The sequence below is a fragment of the Chelonoidis abingdonii genome, chromosome 13 (genome assembly GCF_003597395.2).
Source record: "Chelonoidis abingdonii isolate Lonesome George chromosome 13, CheloAbing_2.0, whole genome shotgun sequence".
Lineage (NCBI taxonomy): Eukaryota > Metazoa > Chordata > Testudines > Testudinidae > Chelonoidis > Chelonoidis abingdonii.
In genome coordinates this window covers 26,940,359-26,962,853 of record NC_133781.1, presented here as the reverse complement: position 1 = coordinate 26,962,853, position 22,495 = coordinate 26,940,359, and the positions used below count along the sequence as shown (strand labels likewise).

The following is a 22,495-nucleotide window of genomic DNA, read 5'->3' as shown; positions in this document are numbered from 1 at the left end:
TCCTTTAGGTTTTAGTATAAAAAGTCTCCATTACTCCAAAACTGGCTTTCTGCTCTGGTAGGTAGTCTTTTTCTGTCCTTCTGCATGACTCTCCAGCCTCTCCCAGTTCCTACCCTACTCACCCTCCAATAGTCATCAGGCTCTTCTGCCTTTGAAAATCCTGTTGTTGGGCTCCACATTTAATTTTAGAACATCAAAAATTTTAAATGAAGTGGCCCTTAGCGCGCCAGCAGGGAGATTCCAGGGTGAGGCTGGTAAGTGGATAATCAAGATGGTATCGAAAGGTTTAGGCAAGGGGGACAGCAGGATCAGGAGAGAAGAAAGTAGTTGTTTCTGGGATTGACTATTCAAAGGGAAATAGGAGAGTCAGGAGACTACTGGAGGCTCATGGAGTCAGCCCTGCGGGCCTCCCCGCTGACAATCCTAGGTATTCCAGATGGAAAACACGTATTGGGCCTGCCAGTCCCATGGATCTTAAATATTTTCTTCCCATAACCTACCAGTCAGATACATTTTACCCATGACCCCCATGTTGTATCTAGTACCTTCTCATTCTAGTTTTTTGGTGAACTTCCAGAAGTAAGAAACCATCACCCAAGTATTTCAGGCACCGCTGAGTGCTTTACTGTCTCTGTGACTTGGACTGGAAAGAGAGCTTCCCTTTATCTCACTGCGATGCATGGAGGGAGCAGGGAGATCCATGGCTGGTTTTAGTTTTCTCCATCATTTAAGGTCCTACAAGTAGGGAGAGGCTCCATTCTTTCTTCCTGGTGGATAATGACAGTTTCAAACTGTCTCCCATTCTGGCTGCTCCCACTATCCCAGTCTCCTCCTGGCTGTTTCAAACAGAGAAGTTGCATTTGCAGGGAAGGCTGTGAAGAGGCAACAGCAATTCTTTCTCAGTGCCTCTCGAGCATGATAGCCTTATTTGCTCTCATGGTGCATTGCACTTACTCTCTGCCTGGTACATGTGTATGCCTACTGATTAGGGTTGACAGTTTACCACACACATGGTCCCAGATGATGAAACAATCATGCATAAAGTTCACCTTGTCAGCATTCAGCCACTAATGACCTAGAAGTGGAACAGATGAGCATTTTTATGAAGCTATCATCTAGGTAGGCTTCTCAGCCTTGGGCCTCATGTCTCCAGAGCAAATTGTGTGGGGAAACTCCTGTAGCTTTTTGGTTCTACGAGTTGGCTGTAAGCCAGTTTGAGGGCTCTGCTCTATTGAGCATTCTCCAACAACAGGTCCTTCAAGAGTTCTGGAGAGCTACTGCCATTACTTTTTTGACTAAATTTCGCTCAGGATCTCCTGCTTAATGGTTCTAACTGCTTCAGCCTTGTGTCATCTGAGGAGTGAAGCTTCAGAACCGTTTTGGACACCATTTTGGTATCCTTTCATAAAATGTTGTGAGGGACCTTGAGTCTTAGACTCGAGACTAGAAGATAACTAAGCTTTGATGCCTCGAGGGAAACTACAGGCCAGTCAGCCTCACCTCAGTCCCTGGAAAAATCATGAAGCAGGTCGTCAAGGAATCAATTCTGAGCCACTTAGAGGAGAGGAAAGTGATCAGGAACAATCAGCATAGATTAACCAAGGGCAAGTTGTGCCTGACTCACCTAATTGCCTTCTATGATGAGATAACTGGCTCTGTGGATAAAGGGAGGGCAGTGGAAGTGTTATTCCTTGACTTTAGCAAAACTTCTGATACGGTCTCCCCAGTATTCCTGCCAGAAAGTTAAAGTATGGCCTGGATGAATGGCCTATAAGGTGGATAGAAAGCTGGCTAGATCATCAGGCTCAGTGGGTAGTCATCAATGGTTCCATGTCTAGTTGGCAGCCAGTATCAAGTGGAGTGCCCCAAGGGTCGGTCCTAGGTCTGGTTTTGTTCAATATCTTCATTAATGATCTGGAGGATGGCGTGGACTGCACCCTCAGCAAGTGTGCAGATGACACTAAACTGGGAGGAGTGGTAGATATGCTGGAGGGTAAGGGTAGGATAAAGAGGGACCTGGATAAATTAGAGGATTGGGCCAAAAGAAATCTGATGAGGTTCAACAAGGACAAGTGCAGAGTCCTGCACTTAGGACAGAAGAATCCTATGTACTGCTACAGACTAAGGATAGCTTATTGATAGTTGTGCTTTTACCAGCTTCATTGGGCCCTAGCAATCCTAATAGCTCTCCTAGAATAAATATGCATCAATTTTTAGAAAGACTCACCCTTCCTGAGCATGTCATGCCCTAATGTAGACACTTCCTGTATTGGCAGAAAGGGTTTCGGTGTAGGTAACCCACCTCTTCGAGAGGCAGTGTGTGGATTGACAGAAAAATCCTTCCATCAGCCTACCTATGTCTACACTGTGGGTTAGGTCAATTAACTACAGTGTTCAGGGTGCAAAATCTTTCATAGCTCTGAGTGATGTAGCTAGGAGTGAAAAACTGAGAGTTCATGATAGACAAAAAATTGAGTGAAACCAAGAGCAATGTAATTAACACAGGGGCATTTTACACTAACATTAAGTATTGGATCTTTCTTCAATAGATCCGTGGGGAAGAAAGATTGCCTGTGCATAGATTTACCTGTCTCTGGTCGAAAAAAGTTTCCATTATCTGCCCCCAAAACTTAAAGAGGCCACTTCATGTGGTCCAGAGTGTATTTTGGGGTGGAGTGTGTTTCTTATACATATTTAATGTGAAACCCTTGTAATGAGATGCCTCGCATATTGACCAACTGAATTATATCACAATGCCCTTTAATAATAAATGTTGATACGAGTGCGATCCTGTTGCCACTGAAATCAAAGTGAACGCTCCTATTGACTTCAGTAGAAGCAGAATCAAGTGGGTTTTTAATAGAAAGCCTTATGATTTCTTTGAACCATGCCAGTTTTTCAATATGGAATTATAACAGAGCTTGATGTTTTCACATATGTTGGTTTAAAATGTTGATCCTAGAAGATGGTCCCCATTTTGCACAAAATCTTTCAAGGCCAAGACACTGAAAATAAATGTGAATGAGGGTTGTTTCACGTATTCCTTTGGGTCATTTACAGTCTGACATTTAATTACACATATTATTGCTCTTATTGATTTGGTACTAAGTGGTTTGAAGCAGAGTGTCAAAATAATAATCAATCAGGTGTCGGTGATGTTATCCCTGGGGATGTCTTGTATCCACAATTGTTTGTAAAGTTGTGTAAATCCCAGATAGTGCCCAGGGATTCTATTGAGTGAAATTTTATGAACGATGCAGATTACCACCCCAGTCTAATTATGATGGAATAATCATTCTTCTTCTGGCTGTGTGGTCCATAATGTTTCTTCTTAAGAGAAAAGAGTAAAACGTTTCTAGGGACACTTTTGTTTATTGCAAGATCCCAGGAAATCCAAGCAACAAACTGTTTGTGCAGGTGCTGATGAAGGGGAAAGATGCAGCTGCCTCTTACCCAGAGGGGGATACAACTGACTTCCTGAGCCACTGGCCTCAGGCGAACCCTCTCACTGGCCAAACCTTATTGTGAAAGAACATCTGGAGATTCATCCCTTATTGTGAAAGGGATGAGGAAAGAGGAAGCTGCCGCCGCTATCAATCGGCACAAAGACAAAATAATGCCAGTTACGGTTTTGTATCTCAGAAGAGAGAGGGAGTGACAAAGGAGAACTTCGCTGAAAACCAGATGGTACATCTTAATTGAACTCTCCTGAATACTTCTGAATCCCTCAGTAGGGGCCAGCTTCACCCACGAGCACAGGGGAATAAATAGAGCCTACTTCTTCGACTGTGCTGTCTCTTGGGACAGTGTTTATTCACAGATAAGCAAGATGTACACATCATCACACCATGAAATGTTCCTTTTATGACTTTTCTTTCCTCCTTCCCACAGAATGATGAAGCCTCTGAAGCTTCAGGAGTATTTTTAAAAAACAGCCAGACAATTATCTGCTAGGATAACTAGAAAGGTGTCCTTATATAAAATGTTGGGCCAGATTCTGCTGTCATTCACACCAGTGCTGCATCTGAAATAACTCCACTCAAGCCCGTGGAGTAGCTGCACATTTGTACTGGTGTGAAAGGAGAGCAGAATATGGCCTTTTGTGCACTAACATGATTTTTTGTAACAAATATGATGAAATCTCTATTTTGGAGCAAAAACTCAAGTTGTGTTTTGTGAATTATCTTTAGGAAAATATTATGGCAAGCTTCACAGAGTCCTTGAAAAATTAAGTTAGTAAGTTTTATGGGTCTGGACCTGCCCCCAGTTACTTAGACAAGATGCTCATTGCTTCCCATGACCCAACAGACCTGGGAATGCATTTTGGTTCCTATAATTTTTGAAAGGAGTTTCTTCTGGATCATATAGAGCAGAAAATTGCACAGGATGCTTCTCATGTATTTAAATCAATTTCTTTAAGTCGCTGGATGCCAGTTGCAAAGTTAACCCAGAACCTGAGCATCGGTGTGTGCATGCATGAGATTTATTTGTTGGCACTGGAAGGTGTTTGCCTGCCTCTGCATGTGGTGGCAAATTATTTGCAAATCTATTTTGGATTATTTTTAGCCAATGTATTTTATTTTGTTGTACACAAGATACTTTCCCTGAGTCTCTCTTGCTCATGTATTATTTAGATCTGAATTAAGAGAATGTGTTTTAAAAAGTGGGCCAGATCCTTCCCTCACTTACTCTTTGACAAGACCTCTGGCTCCAATGAAGTAGTCCAAGCAGAACAAAAGGCAGAATTTGGCTCCCAATGACTTTCCTCCATTTTAATTGTGTTTTGTACTGAGCATGCTGGGTAATCTGACAGTTCTGCTTCTGGATGAACCATCAGCTGGGATGGATGCTAAAAGACCAATGCCATATGTGGTGAGTAATGCCTGAACTAACTATGCAGTCTGTTTAACTGAAGACCTAAGTCAATTCAACATCAAAGAAGATTAGAGCTTTAGGCCACTGACAGAGCTGGCCATGTTCACTTTAGTGCAGTAATTATTGGACAGCTAAACGGCCTAGCCCTTAAAGAAGCATTACATCAATATCTTGCTTCCTGCCAGATGGTTGGCTAGGAAGAAAGTCTCTCTGTGTCTACTCCCTAAGCTCCTCACTCACCCATGCAAGGACAGTTACTATTTAGCCCTTAGAATTAGCACTGTTGAATCTTCGCGTCATTGAAAATTCTGAGGAATGCTCATATGTAAATGAGGCAGAACCTGCAAAAGACCTTAGGGCTCTGATTTTGCCCAGGACAAGCAAAATTTTAGACTGTTCTTATTTTTTTTTCTGAACTGACTAACCCTCTTTCCTAGGTGGTTCCAACCATGTTACCTGAAATGAAACTATTCTGATTCTGACATGCCAAAATTACAGTCATTTAAGCTACCGTAGATACAAAGAAAGCTATTAAAAACTGCCCAATCTAATGAATTCTGGCTGTAGCAAATTTTATTTCAGAACAATCTCTAGAATGGATTCCAGTCATAGATGGAAATGTTCTTAGTTTCTTTAAAGTCCTTCATGTACCCATCCATCTGTGGTTATTTTTGCTTAATTAAATGTTTCCTTTGGTGTTTGTTGGGAAAATACAACAGGAAAACTTGTTTGTGTCTTCCTCACAGCACCCTTGTGAAGTTGCAAAGAGTCCTGTGGCACCTTATAGACTAACAGACGTATTGGAGCATGAGCTTTCGTGGGTGAATACCCACTTTGTCAGATGCATGGAACTCATGCTCCAATACATCTGTTAGTCTATAAGGTGCCACAGGACTTTTTGCTGCTTTTTCAGATCCAGACTAACGCAGCTACCCCTCTGATACCCTTGTAAAGTTGGCATTAGCCTCGTTTTGCAAATGAAGCCTGTGGAGGTTTAATAACTTGCCCAAGTCTCACTCTGCGAGTCAAGTGTCACATTGGGACAGCTGGGAATAGAAGTCAGAACTTCTTGACTTCCTGTTTGTCTCACTTCTCCAGAATGAAGTGAATAATTGACATACATTAGTCTATGCTAAACAGGTAGAATTCAGCCTTTAAAGTTCATCTATACTGTGTATAACATTAATAAAAGCAATTGTCTACATTATGATGTGGCCATTTAATACACCGTTTGTATCCTTACTGGTGTGTTTTTATGCAGCTAGCCTTCGGTTCCAAGAGGATGAAGTCAAACACAACCAACAACCTACCCAGGTGAGCAATTAGACTCTTTTTAGCTTTTTCAAGAAACTACCCTGGATTTTACCTACTGTATCACTGTCGCAGTTAGTTATCACTGCTAGTTAATACATCTGAGCAAGTTTCAGGTAGACAGAGAATTGCCTTTCTGTGTTTTTTCCCTGGTGTAATAGGATAATTAGGGATTTCAGCACTGGTGGAGATGGTATGTACATAATGTAGGCTATGCAGTCTGGATTTTGAGCTGACATTTGTCCTGCAAACTGATTTCTTGAATATCGGGGAGGAGCAGTGTTAGCCCAAGAAGTTGAGGATGCAGAACCTATGACACCACAGAGAAAGCAGTGTCTTATGGTTCATTGGTTGCTCTACAATATTATTTACTTGGGAACTTGTTCAATCTGGTAACTGACCATGGGCCTCTATGTTGGCTGCAGGCCAGGAAGTACCACAGTGCCAGGTTTGCTTGGTGGTGGCTTGCTCTGCATCATGTTTTCCTCATTTGCTACCACCCTGGGAAGCAGCTTGCTAATGCTGGCTTCTTTATCAGCTGGGTGATGGGATAACAGCCTATTTAGAGCAGCCCCCTGGCAGTGCTGTGTGGAGTGAGTTGGACAAGCCCTTTCAGATCACAGAGAGAGCCTCTGTGAGCCAGAAACAACCTGCCTTTCTTTAGTGGCCACATGTCCAAAGGCTGGAGAAAGAAAACTGCCAGGCACAGCTGCACCCTTCTCTCCACTTTGATTACAGGAGAACAGGTAGATCCTACTGCCCATATAAGTGGGTGATTTATTCCTGGAACAAATATTCTGTGCCCTGAGTTAGTGAGACTGAGAAGACTGCCTGGGAAAGGGTTTCAGATAGCTGGGCTTTTATTTTAAATTTTTTTTTTTTTAATTTTTTTGATGCTTCAGTGAGCAGAGCTTAGCCTGCACTGCTGACTCCAGAACTGGTCTGTTTCCACAGCTCCAGGAAAGAATGAAGATCTAAGGCCAGATTTTTCTACGTACTCGGGCCCCTTACCACCACCAGAACCATGCAAAACAGCTGATCTAGCCCAGTATCAGTTCCCTCATCACAGGACAACTTGCAGCTGATTCAGAGTCAGTCTATTAAGCTTCTGCACCACCTCTTACCTGGCCTCTTCCTGGGGCCTGGCCAAAATTCACTGCACTCCAATTATCCCCAGCTGGCACATTGCCCCGTGAGGATTGTTGCCTGCTGGCATAGAATTAATCTGCCCCCTGGAAAGATCTAAAGAATGCCTATGGCCAGTGCAGGTCTACCCTGAGAAACCGGGAGCCATAACAGGCTTCCTGACACCCCATTGTCTAGCATCTGTTGAGCTTCATTTTTTCCAAAAATAAGTAAAAGGAATGTAATGGCAGCAAATCTTTCAATTTTGTAAATTAAAGGGTTGTTCTTTTAAGAAAAATATTGCGTTCCATGAAACTTCCTCCTCACCCGCATAATTTTAATGCAGCATTGAGACATGACATTCCTCTCCATATTCTGGGATATTATGATGAATTCCTTCCACTACCATCCGGGTGCAGAGGGGAGCCAGCCAGAGACTCCAGACAGTAAGGGCAGAAGCTGCCAAAGTTAGGAACCTCTGGAGCCCTGGACATTCAGGGAACTGTTTGGACTAGATTCAGGACTGCCCAAAGGGGGGGGGGCAAGTGGGGCAATTTGCCCCAGGCCCCACAGGGGCCCTCACAGAGTTTTTCTGGGCCCCTGGAGCGGGTCCTTCACTTGGGCCAGGACCCATTTAGTACTATGTACAGTGTCTCACATAATGGGGTCCTGCAACAAAGCTGTAACTCCAGAAAATTCCCTGATGTCCAGATGGAGTGCTGCCTCAGTTTCCCCAGTGTTATCTTTGGCCTACTTCAGTCATAAGAGTGACCTGGCCTTCTAACTAGACCACTTTACAGCATCACAACTCTACCTCTTCCTCACCAGATGCACCTGAGGCACTCTAGTCTTTCCTCCTGTCTAACCACAGGCTGATGCGCCTCGATCAACCTCACAGCTCTGGGGCTAGCACATTCGTTACTCAGAGGTTCAGGCAGGCTGCAGCTCTTCAGAGCCCGTGTCTCCAGTCAGACTTGCCACTTGCCCCTGGGAGGAGCCTGTCAGCTCTTCTCCTCTTCCCCCTTTTCAAGTCCTGCACCTGGCCTAAAAGGCAATGCAGGTGCACCCTGGGACAGGCTCCTTGGAGGAAAATTAACTACTAAGATTGGTTTATATACCCAGTTACAGGCCCCACTTTTGCTTGGCTGTCAAGCACTAATGTTATGTGAATAATAATACACTTTTTTAATCTATGACCATAGCATTTTTGGCCTCTTTTTTACCATGCCTAAGAGCCAAGTCTCACTACTGGGTGCTTGGTGCATCGCTCACGTTTGCCTGAGTTTTTATGAGCTACACAGTACACAAATCACCCTGGAAGTGGCTGCAGCAAACTCCTTCTGGGCAGTGTCCCACAGGCTGAGTGCTGCTGATCTCCTCTAGTCCGTCCTTCAGTACAGCCTTAGCTTCGGAACATTTTCTTTCATTTTATCCCGGGTCATTCTGAATACTTCTGACTGTGGGGTTTCTACCGTCGGTCTTGGGAACTTAGTGAGAAACCGATGTACACATCCGTAGTGTTCACTATTGAATATGGGCCATAGAAATTTGCCTCTGGCTGTAAAAAAGATACAGAGATCGGATATAGTGCAGCTTTTTAGCTTAAGCTCTATTCTATACAGATGAAATTCGAATTCTCTTTTAAAATATAGTGTTAGGGAAATTAATGTTATTTGATGTGCCTCATTTCCACATGATAAAGGGGGAAAGGGATTTCCAGCCAGTTGGAGTTACTTTACAGAACTCTGGTATATTCAGTATTTTGCCAACAAAATTGTTGATCTGCTGAGTTCTGCCCTTTTACCTACATCAGGGGTCAGCAACCTTTCAGAAGTGGTGTGCCGAGTCTTCATTTATTCACTCAACTTAAAGGTTTTGCGTGCCAGTAATACATTTTAACATTTTTAGAAGGGCTCTTTCTATAAGTCTATAATATATAACTAAACTATTGTTGTATGTAAAGTAAATATGGTTTTTAAAATGTTTAAGAAGCTTCATTTAAAATTAAACTAAAATGCAGAGCCCCTGGACAAGAGGCCAGGACCTGGGCAGTGTGAGGACCACTGAAAATCGGCTCACGTGCCGCCTTTTGCACGAGTGTCATAGGTTGCCTACCTTTAATCTACATCAAAGCATTGTTGAACTACTGGTACAGTCAGCTACTACTCTTGCAGAATGGAACAAGGGATTTTACAAGGCAGAGCTTGTTTTTTTGTTTTGTTTGTTTTGTTTTTTTGTATTCAAAGTTTCAAGAGTTTCCTGAACCTAACTTTTGAAAGGAATTTTCCTGCAGCAGCTAGGCAGCAATATCCTCTGTTAGCACTATAGAAAAGAAAGCAGTCTGAAGAACTGCCAAAGAGGAGGCAGCTAATGAAGTAAACCAAAGTGGTCGTGTAAGCCAGGCCTTTTTGGCAGATATTGAAATGAAGGGTGGGAGGAGCCTCAAAGAAGCATGCATGGAGTGTCATTACAAGGATTAGACAGTAACAGCAGGAATAAGAACACATCTGCATTATTTACAGATCCATTACAAGAGCAAATATTCTGAACACTTCTCAAAACTTTCCCCCTAAGGTAAGATCTCTATTTTTTAAAATTCCATTTGATGTCTCGTGTATGAAAACATCTGGTAATTAAAAGCTCTAAAACTAACATTGTTCCAGTGTGCCCTGCTGTTTTGTTTACTATAAGCTTGTTTGAACTGCCTGATTAGCAGATGCAGAATCTTTCTAAAGTATAAAGTTTAAATTCTTTCTACTGAAGTTTTATTGCCATTTTAAGGCTTTATTACTTTATTTTTTCTTGTTTGTGGTCTAATAACAATCCATTAACAATTTTTCAGCTTTTCACAGAGCATGCTTTTCTGCAGCGTGTATTCTGGTTTTAAAAGAAGGCATCAGATTAAATATCGCATATATATAATATGTGTAAAAGTGACATGTTTCCTTTACATGTTTTTTAAAAATTCCAGTGGGGAGATATTTTTTTTGAAAACACAGATGAAAATTCCTCCCCACCGTTTTCCACCCTTTACTGCAGCATTGTGCTAATAAAGGGGAATGTCTGCACTAGGCAGACTGTCTCAGCACAGCTGTGTTGGCATAGCCCTGTAGTGTAGATGCAGCCTACATGGACAGAAGGGGTTTTTTCTGTCAATGTAGGAACACCAGCTCCCAACTGACAGCTTAGTCTACACTTGGTCAGGGGGGTGAAAAAACCCACATTCCTAACTCAGGTAGCCATGCCAACATAGCCACCAGTGTAGACACAACTACGTCAATGGAAAGGTGCTTCCGTTGATATAGCTATTGGCATTCATGGAGGTGGTATAGCTACCTGGACAGAACAACTCCTTTTATCAGTGTAGACTGCATCTACTCTACAGGGCTATGCTGGCGTAGCAGTGCTGGTTGAGTCTCCATAGCAAAGACAAACCTTACGTTAGACTGAAGTGCTCGTTCATTGACTAAACTGCATCTACACTTGACAGTTATGTTGGCATAGCTCCGTGGGTCAGGGGGGTGTTTTTTCACAGAGCTGACCAGAGCTTATGCTAGGCATAACCAAAATGAATAATTGTTTAGGGCCCCAAGCCACTCAAGGGGGCTCTCTACTCTGGGCAGGTCTATACTACCAGTGAAGTTGATCTAACTTACGTTGCTCAGAGGTGTGAAAAAGCCCACCCTACTCCCAAGCAGCACAAGTTTTGCGCTGTCCACACCAGTGTTATGTTGGCAGGAGACACTCTCCCGCTGATATAGCTTCCGCTTCTTGCCAAGGTGGAGCTCTTATGCCAGTGGGCGAGCGCTCCTTCACCAGACCAGTGTAGTGCTGTAGTGTTGACTTGCCCTCTGTTTAACAAGTTTATTAGTATGTGTTGCAGGGGGGAATCCCAAAAATGTTCTTTCTTAAGGCCCTCAGTGGACTAGCACCACTTCTGGCATTGACCCATGTAGCCATACTGATATAACTTTCGGGTGTAGACCAAGCATTGTCCTTTGGTGATTTGGTGTTCCTACACTGACAGAAAAACTATTTCAGCGTCTACACTATATAAGTGTAGTTTCTATAGTGTAGACATAGTCTTTGAGCTGGTTTATGGAGGAAGGACAGTAGAAGTGGTATTAGTAGCTGATGCCTTATTTTCTTTGCAATTCCCACACAAGGAGTTTCAATTTTGTGATGTTAAAGTTGCAGGCATGTATCAGCGTTTCCAGTGTATATTATCTTTCTAGAACACTGGAGTTTTAAAAATAAAATTAGAAACCCAGGAAATGTGCCATAGAAATCTGGTAGGTGTGAAAAAAGAAAGAGATCTGCTATAGTGCAGTTTTACTGCTTAACCTCTATTAGGATAGAAAACAACTGAGGAATTGAAAGATAAAATTGTACTTCCACATTATATGTAAATCATCACCACTAGATTAACTCTGCCCCAGAAGAATTGCTCTAATGTAGTATTCTCAGACTCATTTAGAAAGTACTGCATAGCATTATTTTTGCAGTTTTGTGATTGGTTAGCTTACTTGTCTCTTATAGATGGCTAAGAAAGTAATAGTGAAATTGTTGGCGTTGATTGCTTGATGCAGTTGTGTGGATCTTGTCGTGAATGTTTGGTTAGGAGGATAAAGTAAAATTGTTTTCTGTTGGCTCATCTGCAGAGTGATGGAAATGCATTTCTGGAAATCTGTAAAACTGCAGCTGACTTAATTTGGAAGTAAGTTTATTATAGCTACTCTGCAGAAAGCTCAATTCCAGCTGTACAGGGGAACTGTTTTTTGTCCTCTCCAAGTACAAATGTTGATTTTTGTTATCTCTTGGGGGCAGAGTTTGGACTGTGGTGGTGATTTGTCTGCAGTTATGTGGTTTGCTGTGGAAGTTAGAGTTTAACTCTGAATTGCCTGGGTTTCTGACTTCTTTTTTAAACTTAATCTTCTGAAAGAAAATTTTATACACATTGGTATGAGTCTGCAACCTAAAATTCTTCACACCCAAGTGTCTAATGGTGAAACTTCTTTAATTTTTTTTAAAAAACATCCACTCCTCTCATGAGAAGGGCCCTGTGCCTGCAGATGCTTAGATTCCTTGATCCCTTACTTGCTCATTCTCATTTGCTCCCCAAATCTTCAGTGCCATGATAAGCCTCCATCTCCTATGCTCCAAATTCCATCTGATCCTGCCCACTGGAGTTAATGGGCATTTTGTCATTGGCTCAGTGGGATCAGGATCAGACTCTTGCAGTCAGGTCTTGCACAAATCACTTCACTTTGCTTCTATGTTTGTTTCCCTGTATGTAAAATGGGGATAGGACACTCATGTGAGATAAATGTTAAAGGTTAGTTCATATTTGTACAAGACATTTAAGGATGTAAAGTGCTCTATATTATGTATGTATTTATGAGACCGGCATAGTAGAGGAGGAAGCTTGAAATGTGGAATTAATTTTATAACCAAATTTCTTGTAACCTTAGTTTTCTAATTCAACATTTCCCATGTATAAATAACTAGCAGCAGCAAGTTGTTCTACTAAGAGGTAATTTTTGGCCTAAAATGAGAGATGTACTCCATTACGAAATGACTGGAGTAATTTCTCACTGGAATAGCCTACCTCAGTCCTACGCTTTCAGTTATAGTGGCATTCCTTCTGGCTTTAGTAGCAGAGAGAAGTTCACCTGTAATAATAATAATAATAATTAATAATGAATAATAAAATAATGTGATAAATAACTTTAGTTTGTGCCACATTTTTGTGTACATTGCTACTTCAGAATAGCAAATCACATAAGCAAGAGGTGAACGTGTGATGTGTACTTCTATCTTTTCTCCTCCTTCTTTTGCACTATTTGTCATCAAATTCCAAGTCTGAAGAAAAAATGTTAACAAGACCAACTATATCATGCCAAACGATCTCAAATCCCATTGAAATCAACATCAGGGGAGGGTGCACAAGCACATTCCAGGATAGGTTCCTGTGTTAGCACTGAAGGAGCAATTAGACATCTGAACCTATTGCATCTGGAGCAGGCAAATGTTTTACTCCCTACCCCTATACCCCCAAAAAAAGAAACCACACACCACAATAGTAAGGGGAACTGAGCTGCGTAAGTGCATTTGGCATCATTTGTAAGTAAAGTCCAGCTGTCCAGTCAGCAACATCTGGAAGCAATATTCAAAGGGAAAACAATGAAACACATCCAAGCTCCTTTTATTTCAGCTACAGGCTTTTTAAAGGATCAGATGCAAAGATGTCTTATCCTAAGCTGTGCGTGTGTCATGGTAGTTGTGGTGTTTCCTGGATATTAGAGAGGATAATATCCTTTATTGGACCCATTTCTGTTGGTGAGAGTGACTGAAGAAGAGCTCAGTGTGGCTTAAAAGCTTCTCTCTCATAGACTTATAGACTTTAAGGTCAGAAGGGACCATTATGATCATCTAGTCTGACCTCCTGCACAATGCAGGCCACAGAATCTCATCCACCCACTCCTGTATCAAACCTCTAATCTATGTCTGAGCTATTGAAGTCCTCAAATCGTGGTTTAAAGACCTCAAGGTGCAGAGAATCCTCCAGGAAGAGACCCACCAGGAGAAGCTGGTCCAATAAAAGATATTCCCTCACCCACCTTGCCTCTGTCACTGAGCTCTAATGCTTGGAAGGTCAGGACATCTGTTTGTATGAAAGCATAAGTAAGCCATACCATAGTTGATTGCATTTTGGCTTTGTGATTGTAAATAGATCTAGGAGACTATTATTTCATATATGTAATCCCTTCAGTGTTTCACCAGTTACTCAAACTTGACTGATTTATGTGTATGTAGCTCACCCTTATGGACTGATCAAACAATTCTCTACAACTAATGCTTTCAGTGTTCACTAGATGTGGTCTTTGAGATAGGAGATACTTAGGCAACCAAACATATTGTTGATTCTGCTTTGATTGGATAACTCCCAACTTGAAAGGAATTTTAAAGGTGGCAGCCAAACACTTCATAGAATCATAGAAGATTAAGGTTGGAAGGGACCTCAGGAGGTCATCTAGTCCAATTCCCTTCTCAAAGCAGGACCAACACCACCTAAATCATCCCAGCCATGGGTTTGTCAAGCCAGGCCTTAAAAACCTCTAAGGATGGAGATTCCACCACCTCCCTAGGTAACCCATTCCAGTGCTTCCAGATAAATATTGTCACAACATGCATTACTCTTTCTCTTTACGTGACTATCATGGGGAATAAAAATTCACTCAAGAATGTCCCTGGGCTTGTTCCTGCAAGATGTGGAAATGCCTTCAACTCCTGTTGACTTCCATAGAAGCAAAGAGTGCTCAGCTCACAGCACCTTCAGGAGTTGTTTGACACTTTGCAGGATCAAGCCCTTAGTGAATAAGAGGGGCTGAATTCAAATTCAACACTGTGGTGGTGGTTTGAACAATACTTTTTTGTCTTGCTCACTCATCTCTTTAATGATTATTTAGGGCTAAATGCAGCACCCCTACATATAATTCCAAATGATTTGAAGGACTGCAGGCTCTGTTTCTTAAAACTATGTATACATTTATAATAAACAGAAGAGTTTGACTTTAAATTTGAAATTAACACTTTTGTTTACTGGTAGGCCAAGATGTGAAAATAATGATTTTTCTAGTTTTTTAAGGTTTTCTACCATTGTTAGGTTATTTAGGAGTCTACTGAAAATTCAAAACATATTTTGTATTTCTTAGTACCATTTTGCATACCCAGATATACATGAATGCATATTAGTAAGTTGGGTTTCTATTTTTCACATTACAAATATCGTTTGTTTTGAGGTCCTTTTAGGAAATAATACTTTCAAACTAAAAACAGCAGAATGCGTATACACTTTTTCTGAAAGTATCAATATAATTAAAAATGAGGTACTACTGTATGTTGTTTAACTTCTAGAGAAAATTTTATAGAGAAAAAAGTTAAGAAACCCCTGCATCTACAACAGAAAAGTTTTCATTATCCTTGTATTTCTCCCCACTCTGAACATTTTTGGTAAAGGAGAGCACCTGAAGTGAGTTCTTTAATTATCAAAGCCCCAGGAAAGGAGATGGTCTATTAGTTAACACATTGGGTCGAGGAGCAGAGACATCTGAATTCAATTTTTCTGCTAACACAGACTTCCTTTGTATGAAGAAACCTTGGCAAGTCTTTGGTTTCCAAATCTGTAAAATGGAAATATTGCTTAGCTTGGTAAAGTGCTTTGGTATCCTTGGATGCAAAGCGTTGTACAAATACAACTATTTTTTCTTTGATTTGTTCTATTAGAATTTACATCCTTTTGTTTCTCTGTCTAGATCCAGAAATGCAGAGACTTCAGAGAAACATGACTCTGTGTCAGCAAACTAAGGCTCTCTTGTGTAAAAATCTACTTATCAAATGGAGAATGAAAATGCAGACCTTTCAGGCAAGTACAAAAAAATAGTTTGGGAACAAAACGGAGAGGGTTATTCTCCTCCTCCTCCTCCTTCCCCTCTCCGTTCCCCTCTCCCCAAAACCCCCCAATTTAATTTGAGAGAGTAGTAAAAGTGAGACAATATTTGAAAAGCCCCAATTGTTGCAGTTTTTTTTGCAAGGCTTTTGCACTCATCCTAGATCTTTTTCTCATTGCTGCAACAGACAACAGCAGAAACTCTCTCACCTGTGGATTGTTATAGAAGCCACTCTTCACTTTTAATAGTTGCTGATGGTTTTATGGTGACGCACAGAGCACCGTCTTCATATTATATCCACTCATGTAAAAACAGTGACCTTTTTACGAGGAGTTGAGCTCTGTGTTTCATTGACCTAATAGGCAATATTACTCTTTGTATTTGCATTGCTGTAGCTCGGATTTTCAGGCATTAGCAGATGTGAAAGTTGTAAGCTCTGAATGATGTTAAAGTGACTATATTCTGCGACAAGATTTAGATTTTGCTGAAACTTCATTTTTTGAAGGAAAATTGTTCCATCTAAAATGTGTTGACTGGCTTTATTGTTTATCTGATAATCAGGGAGGAACCATTCTCTCTGAAATTGTTGTGCTGTTCTCACTGCTCATTTACTCTTTTTCCATTACCCAGGAATGGATCCTGTCACTCCTATTTCTCTTTCTGCTGTACTTGGTATCTATGTTCACAATAAATTACCGAAATCCTGAAGTGCCTCTGGCTTTCCTGGGACGATTAGATGACCCTGCCTATAATGCTTCTGGGATTACAGTTGCTTATACACCCATGACAGACAGCACGAGACAAATAATGAATAAAGTGGCATCAGACTCTGTCATGATAGGTACGTTATGCCCATTAATATTTAGGTTTGTTATCACTTTAGCTACCATATCTGTACTGTGTCTTAACACGTTCTGCTAGTGTACAATATTCATAAGAACATCAGAACAGTCAGACTGGGTCAGACTAACAGTCCATCTAGCCCAGTATCCTGTCTCCTGGCAGCGGCTATTGCCAAATGCCTCAAAGGGAATAAACAGAACAGGGCAATTTTGTGTGATCCATCCCTTGTCATGCAGTCCCAGCTTCTGGCAGTTGGAAGTTTAGGGACACCCTGAGCAATGTGGTTGCATCCTCAATGAATATATCTACCGTAATTCTTTTTTTTTAATCCAGTTGTTACTTTTGGCCATCATTCTATACCATTCATTGTCACAGATAGTTGTGTATTCATTATCCAATACCTGTAATTTTCTCTGAATGCTTGTAAGTGTTTTGTTCTAGGAGGAGTGTTAACAGGCAATTATAGTAACTAATTTTCCATTCCTGATGGATCATGCTAACAAATGTTCACAGTACAGCACAACAGCATCAAGGAATATGTTTATTCCCTTGTGGAATACTCCTGAAATTCAGTTTCATGAAAATATTTAGTAGCCTGATCCACAAGCAAGGTTCTGACAAACTTGACTGAATTTTAATAGTTCTGTCATTATTTTAGAAACTTCATTAACTGCACCTTAGAGTCCAGCAGTGATAGAAGGAGCTTCAGAAAGGAAGACAGTGGAGTTGAAACAATATATGCTTTCCCACTGAATACTTGATTATAAATTAAATTAATTAGCTGCTTGCTGGCATTGATATTGACATATGTGGTGCCAGGTTTGGGTCCTAATAAGAAATAAATAACTCAGATCAGAAACTTTCCTTAGAATAATGTTATAAAACTATATTTAAAAAATGATATAAAAAAAACCTTTTGTTGACTGGGAAGCGGAGTCATAAAACCATGTGCCATAAAACCATGATCTAAATTTCAAACTCTCAGTAATTAGAGTACAATGCACTCCTTTTATAAGAATCACATCTAGCCTGGAAAATTTGATTCTTATAAGCAGTTGATTCTTACAAGCAGAATTGCAAAGAATGGATTAAATTGACCACTACGTTTTAAACAACTGGCTTTTTAAATTCAATTGAGAAACATCTCATTTACCATAACTAAATTCTTTAGACTTTAAACATATTCAGCATGGAACAAAACCAACATTCTACCAACCATACCAACATTTCCACTGAGCAACATATTATTATGTATTATTACCCAATCTCTTACCTGGTGCTTTTTTTCAAGGTATTATTCATACTGTGCAGCATGTTACAACTTTACACAAAGTGTGAGTTACTGGAGCGATATCTCTCTTAATGTAAAGATCCAAAGATACACATTTTAAAAATCTCTCACATAAACTGCAACAAACGTGACATACGAAAGTGCATTACACTGACTTTTATAGCATAAATATCAATGTAAAACAACAAAACAGGTGGTATAACATAAATGTTTATTTCAGCGTATCACCATATCTTCCTTGTCGAGGTGATGCAGGAGGTTAAAATCATTGAATCCCCTGTACAATAGACCATTAGTTTTCATTGCATCCTTCATTTGGGTCAAGGATGGGATGACTACCATGTCATCATGAGAGTCCACCTCTGCATCGTTTTCGGATTTCACTTCAAATTGGTTTCTGAATTCAGTCACAATGTCATCATCAGAGACAGGTTGCATAGTAAAAGCCTTGTCATTGATGTCTATCCACTCTTCAAATTCACGTCTATTGAGTCCTCTTGGTGGCTTAACAAGAATTGCTTCTGCCATAGTTGCAATCACCAGACCTCCTTTTTTGCAGCAATTGTTGAAGCACTGACGTCCGACCAGGCATTTGCAAGCATTAGAATGGCATCGGAAAGACTGATCTTCCTGGCCATCTCCACAGCCAGAGCTTTGTTGTTCTCATCATCATCAATGTGATGAAACACTGTGCGAGCCATTTGCTTATGAAAGTATGCCTTATCAGAACTGCCAATTCCCTGGTCACATGGCAGAAGGATAGAAGTTGTGTTTTTTGGGAGAAATTCAGGTTGAATATTCCTCAGATCTTTCATCATGTGGGCTGCACAGATGTCCACAAGTAGCAAAATCTTTCTCCTTTCATGGCCCCAACTTTTTGATTCCAGTCCTTTTAGCCACTTACCGAATAGATACCCCATCATCCAGGCAGATGACTTGGCAGCATAGTGGACTGGAAGATGTCTCAGATTTTTATAACACCATGGGTTTTGACTTTTCCTGATGATGAATATGTCCTTTTTCTTACCAGTCATGGAACAGGCGACTAGAGCAGTAATTCTTTCTATAGACCTCTTCCCTCCTTTTTTATTTTCTATTTAAATCTGAGAATGCCATCAGACAGGGCTTGAAAGTAAATTCCACTTTCATCTGCATTCCAAATGTCTTCTTCAGCAAAATCATGTCTCATTTCAATCCACTAATTTTCTAACCATTCTTCACGTGACCTAAAGTCCGTGTCTTTGACTTCTGTCTTAAAAACTATCCCATCTTGTTTTTGAAAGTGCTCAAACCAGCCAGTGCAAGCCTTGAGGTTGGTAACGCCCAGGGTCACCACCAGTTCTTCTGATTTCTGCATCACCAACAGTCCACATAGGGGGGTATTTCTCTCTCTCTGGCATTTCTGATCTACTTTATAAACACGGCCTCGACCATAGGTACCTTGTCTGTCCGCACTGTTTTTTATCTCCTTCATTTTGTACAATGCTCTCCCTGCTTTAAGAATCTTAGACAATGTCAGTTGTGGAATGCCCAATTTCTGAGCTGCATATCTTTGGCTGGTCTTGGGAAGACTATTTCAGGACTCCAGAAGAGGGCATTTTTTGTCTGCAAAAAGCATCTTTCTTTTTCCTAATATGTTGATCGACTCTCACATAAACGGCACAACTTATTTTTTTACACAGAGATAATATTTTATACATGTTACGTGCCCAAAAAATGCAAGATGTCATCAAATTCAAATTCAGAACAGCTTTATTGGCTTATTACATGTCATTGCTCTTGACTGAATATCCCATCACAAGTAGTCAGTGTGCCCCTAAGTGATTCTTATAAGTAGAGTATTTTACCATGGTTAGTGTAGAAATGATTTTGTCCCAGTGGTTTTGATCATTATATGTGGTTGATGCTTATATCAATAATTCTTATAAACGGAGTGTACTGTATTAGAATCTAGGTTTTCAGTCAACCCATTATTGAGATAAGGACCAGCTGCAAAGTTCAGTTGTATATCTACGTATGGATTCCACAGTTTCTAGTAGAAGTTTGCAGGTGTTGGATCCTGGGTGTTTTAGTTTGGGAGTATTTTATTTTTATGCAGTAGTTATTTCTAGATAACTCTAGATACATTGCCATCTGTGGAGTAAAGTATCTACCTCTTGTTGAATTCACAATTAAACTTAAGATTTTCGTATTAACTTTTCCCCAGCTAATCAAATTGAATGTGACTCAAAGCATCTACAAATATACCTGGCCTAGAGAACAGAAACTCAGAGGGGAAAGATGTACACCTTGCAAAACTGGCTACATGTATAAAATTCCTGTGTTGACATTTTCAGTGTTGTAGTTATTGATCATAATGTTTTTTGTATAAACCACAGGTATAAAAACAGAAGTGATGGAAGATGAAAAAGCACTGGAGGCAGCATGGATTTTGAATGAGGAAATTGTCGGGGTTGTATTTAACGACGACTTCTCCTATTGCCTCAGATTTCATACCGAGAATGTGATTGCTCCAAATGAGCATTTTGAACAGATAGGTAATTAAAAATAAATAAATATGGCCAGATCCTCAGTTGGTGTAAATTAGCGTAGCTTCATTGAAGTGGATTTGGCCCTTAGTCTGCATGAGAGTTTCTGACCTAGAAAGACCCACCAATTTAAGTCTGTTTCATTGTTTGTAACAAAATAATAAAATCCAACAACACCAACTTTCTTTTATAGATGGTAGAAATTGTTTGTTTGTTTGTTTGTTTTTAAATTGAGGATTTAGGCGTATTGCTCCATTTTACCTGAAATATTCCATCCCACTTGATACGTTACATTCCATTTAAGTCTTTTCCCGTGTCTCATCACGTAGGGTCGGTGCATGACAGATCAGCCTTGTGGAGTAGATTAATATGCGTTTTATACTTTACTTTTGCCCTGTAGTCTATTTTACACATCCAAATGCACTCCATATAAATAATGAAAATTACTAGCAAAATGTATCAACTGATGGTTGATGAGGACTGAACTAGCATCCTCAGGTCTCTGCTCTTTTGGGAGGCTACAAAGTGAAGTGAAGAATTGATTCGGCATGGAGACTTTGCCTTCACTTCTCACCTTGAACCACAGTTGTTCAGGGCAGGAAGGAGGCACTTGAGTGTAGCAGGGTGTGAAAATGCCTTCAGCACTGCAGACAATGGTATACCAGGGTTTTTGGTTTCTTCTTTGGTTTTGGGTTGCGTTTTTTGGCCAGCCAAAGATCGCAGTCAAGCAGCCTTTATTAGAAACTGTAAAAACGCTAAATCATTGGGCATGTTGTAAACCATCTAAAGAATTAAAATAATATGCCCAGATCCTTAGTACAGAGCTGATCCTGTGCCACTGAAGTAAGTGGAAGCTTTGGCATTTCACATGCACATTTAAGGCATTCAGGTGGGGAGCAGTGAGAAAAGAGAGACGCTGTCAAGTGTATCCACTGAAGTGGGGTCATGCTATTATTACATGGGATGACGCTGAACGAGTCCAATACACTGCTGATTCTTTGATATTTCCATTATCCTTGAGAGCTTGTTGCTGTTGCAGAGTTGTTCTTGTAGTACCATTAAATCTGAATTTCTTGACTTTTGTGGGATTAAAATCTCAACCTTGATATTGCATTACAATGTTTGTTACACACAATTAAGTAATGTACTTGACCTTTCATCTTTGCAGATTCTTGTTATAACTTTTCAGAACAATACTGTGAAAGTCCAAAATATTGGTACAGAGGATTTCTATCACTGCAATCAAGCATTGATGCTGCTATTATAGAAGTAAGCAGAATTCTTGCACTGAAATTATTTTCTGTTTCTTCTAACTTGACCCTTAAACATCAAGCAAAATAAATCTTTCTTTGATCAGGGTTTTTTTAGTGCGTGGAATTATTGCATCGTAAAAAAAAAAGTGATGGATCATCTTGTTTTGGGAGCTTCTACCAAAGAACAACGTGTGAAATAACGCAGAATCCTGAATGGTTTGCAGGAATTGACTACTTTTACTTTCATCTAGAAAACATGTACCCCTCCTAATCTCTGTGCAAAATTACAATCAGTTAAAAGTCACAAAATAGAAATGGTAAAATTTACAAAGCATATTGACACAAATAACTTCCCAGACCACGAGTGAAATGCAACTCACGCTTGCCCAGCAGCATCCAACTGGAACATCTAGTGGGTACTGACATACAGATTATAGCTGGATGATTATCTTTCAGAAGTAGCCAAGGCCACTTTATATCATTTGAATCTGGCAAGGAAGTTTCAACTGTTCTTTCCACTGTGGACCATTGGACTGTAATTAATTCCTTTGCCATTTTGAGACTACAGCTCCATTTGAGATTACATTTTAAATCCACTCAGAAGCTAAAGCTAGTGTGGAATACATCAGTCCATTTGGTAATTGGAGTATTTGGCTGCAAGCAGGCTCCACCAATGTGCCGTAATCTGGGCTGGATAGCTGAGGTTTTAGGGTAGGGTTGGTATTGACCTAGGTCTAGGTTGGATATTAGGAAACACTATTTCACTAAGAGGGTGGTGAAACACTGGAATGGGTTATCGAGGGAGGTGGTGGAATCTCT

The 22,495-nt window shown here is 40.4% G+C and overlaps 1 protein-coding gene across 2 annotated transcripts in view; it reads left to right on the top strand.

Moving 5' to 3' along the window:
* The first annotated feature begins 9,618 nt into the window (after positions 1–9,618).
* The window catches only part of LOC116834877 (ABC-type organic anion transporter ABCA8-like), a 65,823-nt gene continuing 52,946 nt past the window's right edge, over positions 9,619–22,495 (top strand). The window contains exons 1-5 of one of the 2 annotated variants that reach the window (XM_032797278.2): positions 9,619–9,885; positions 15,627–15,736; positions 16,392–16,602; positions 20,274–20,432; positions 21,592–21,692. In XM_032797278.2, coding sequence (XP_032653169.1) covers positions 15,635–15,736; positions 16,392–16,602; positions 20,274–20,432; positions 21,592–21,692 — 573 coding nt within the window. In that variant the 5' untranslated portion in view covers positions 9,619–9,885; positions 15,627–15,634. The remainder of the gene's footprint in view (positions 9,886–15,626; positions 15,737–16,391; positions 16,603–20,273; positions 20,433–21,591; positions 21,693–22,495) is intronic. The other variant, XM_032797277.2, reaches the window with a different exon arrangement.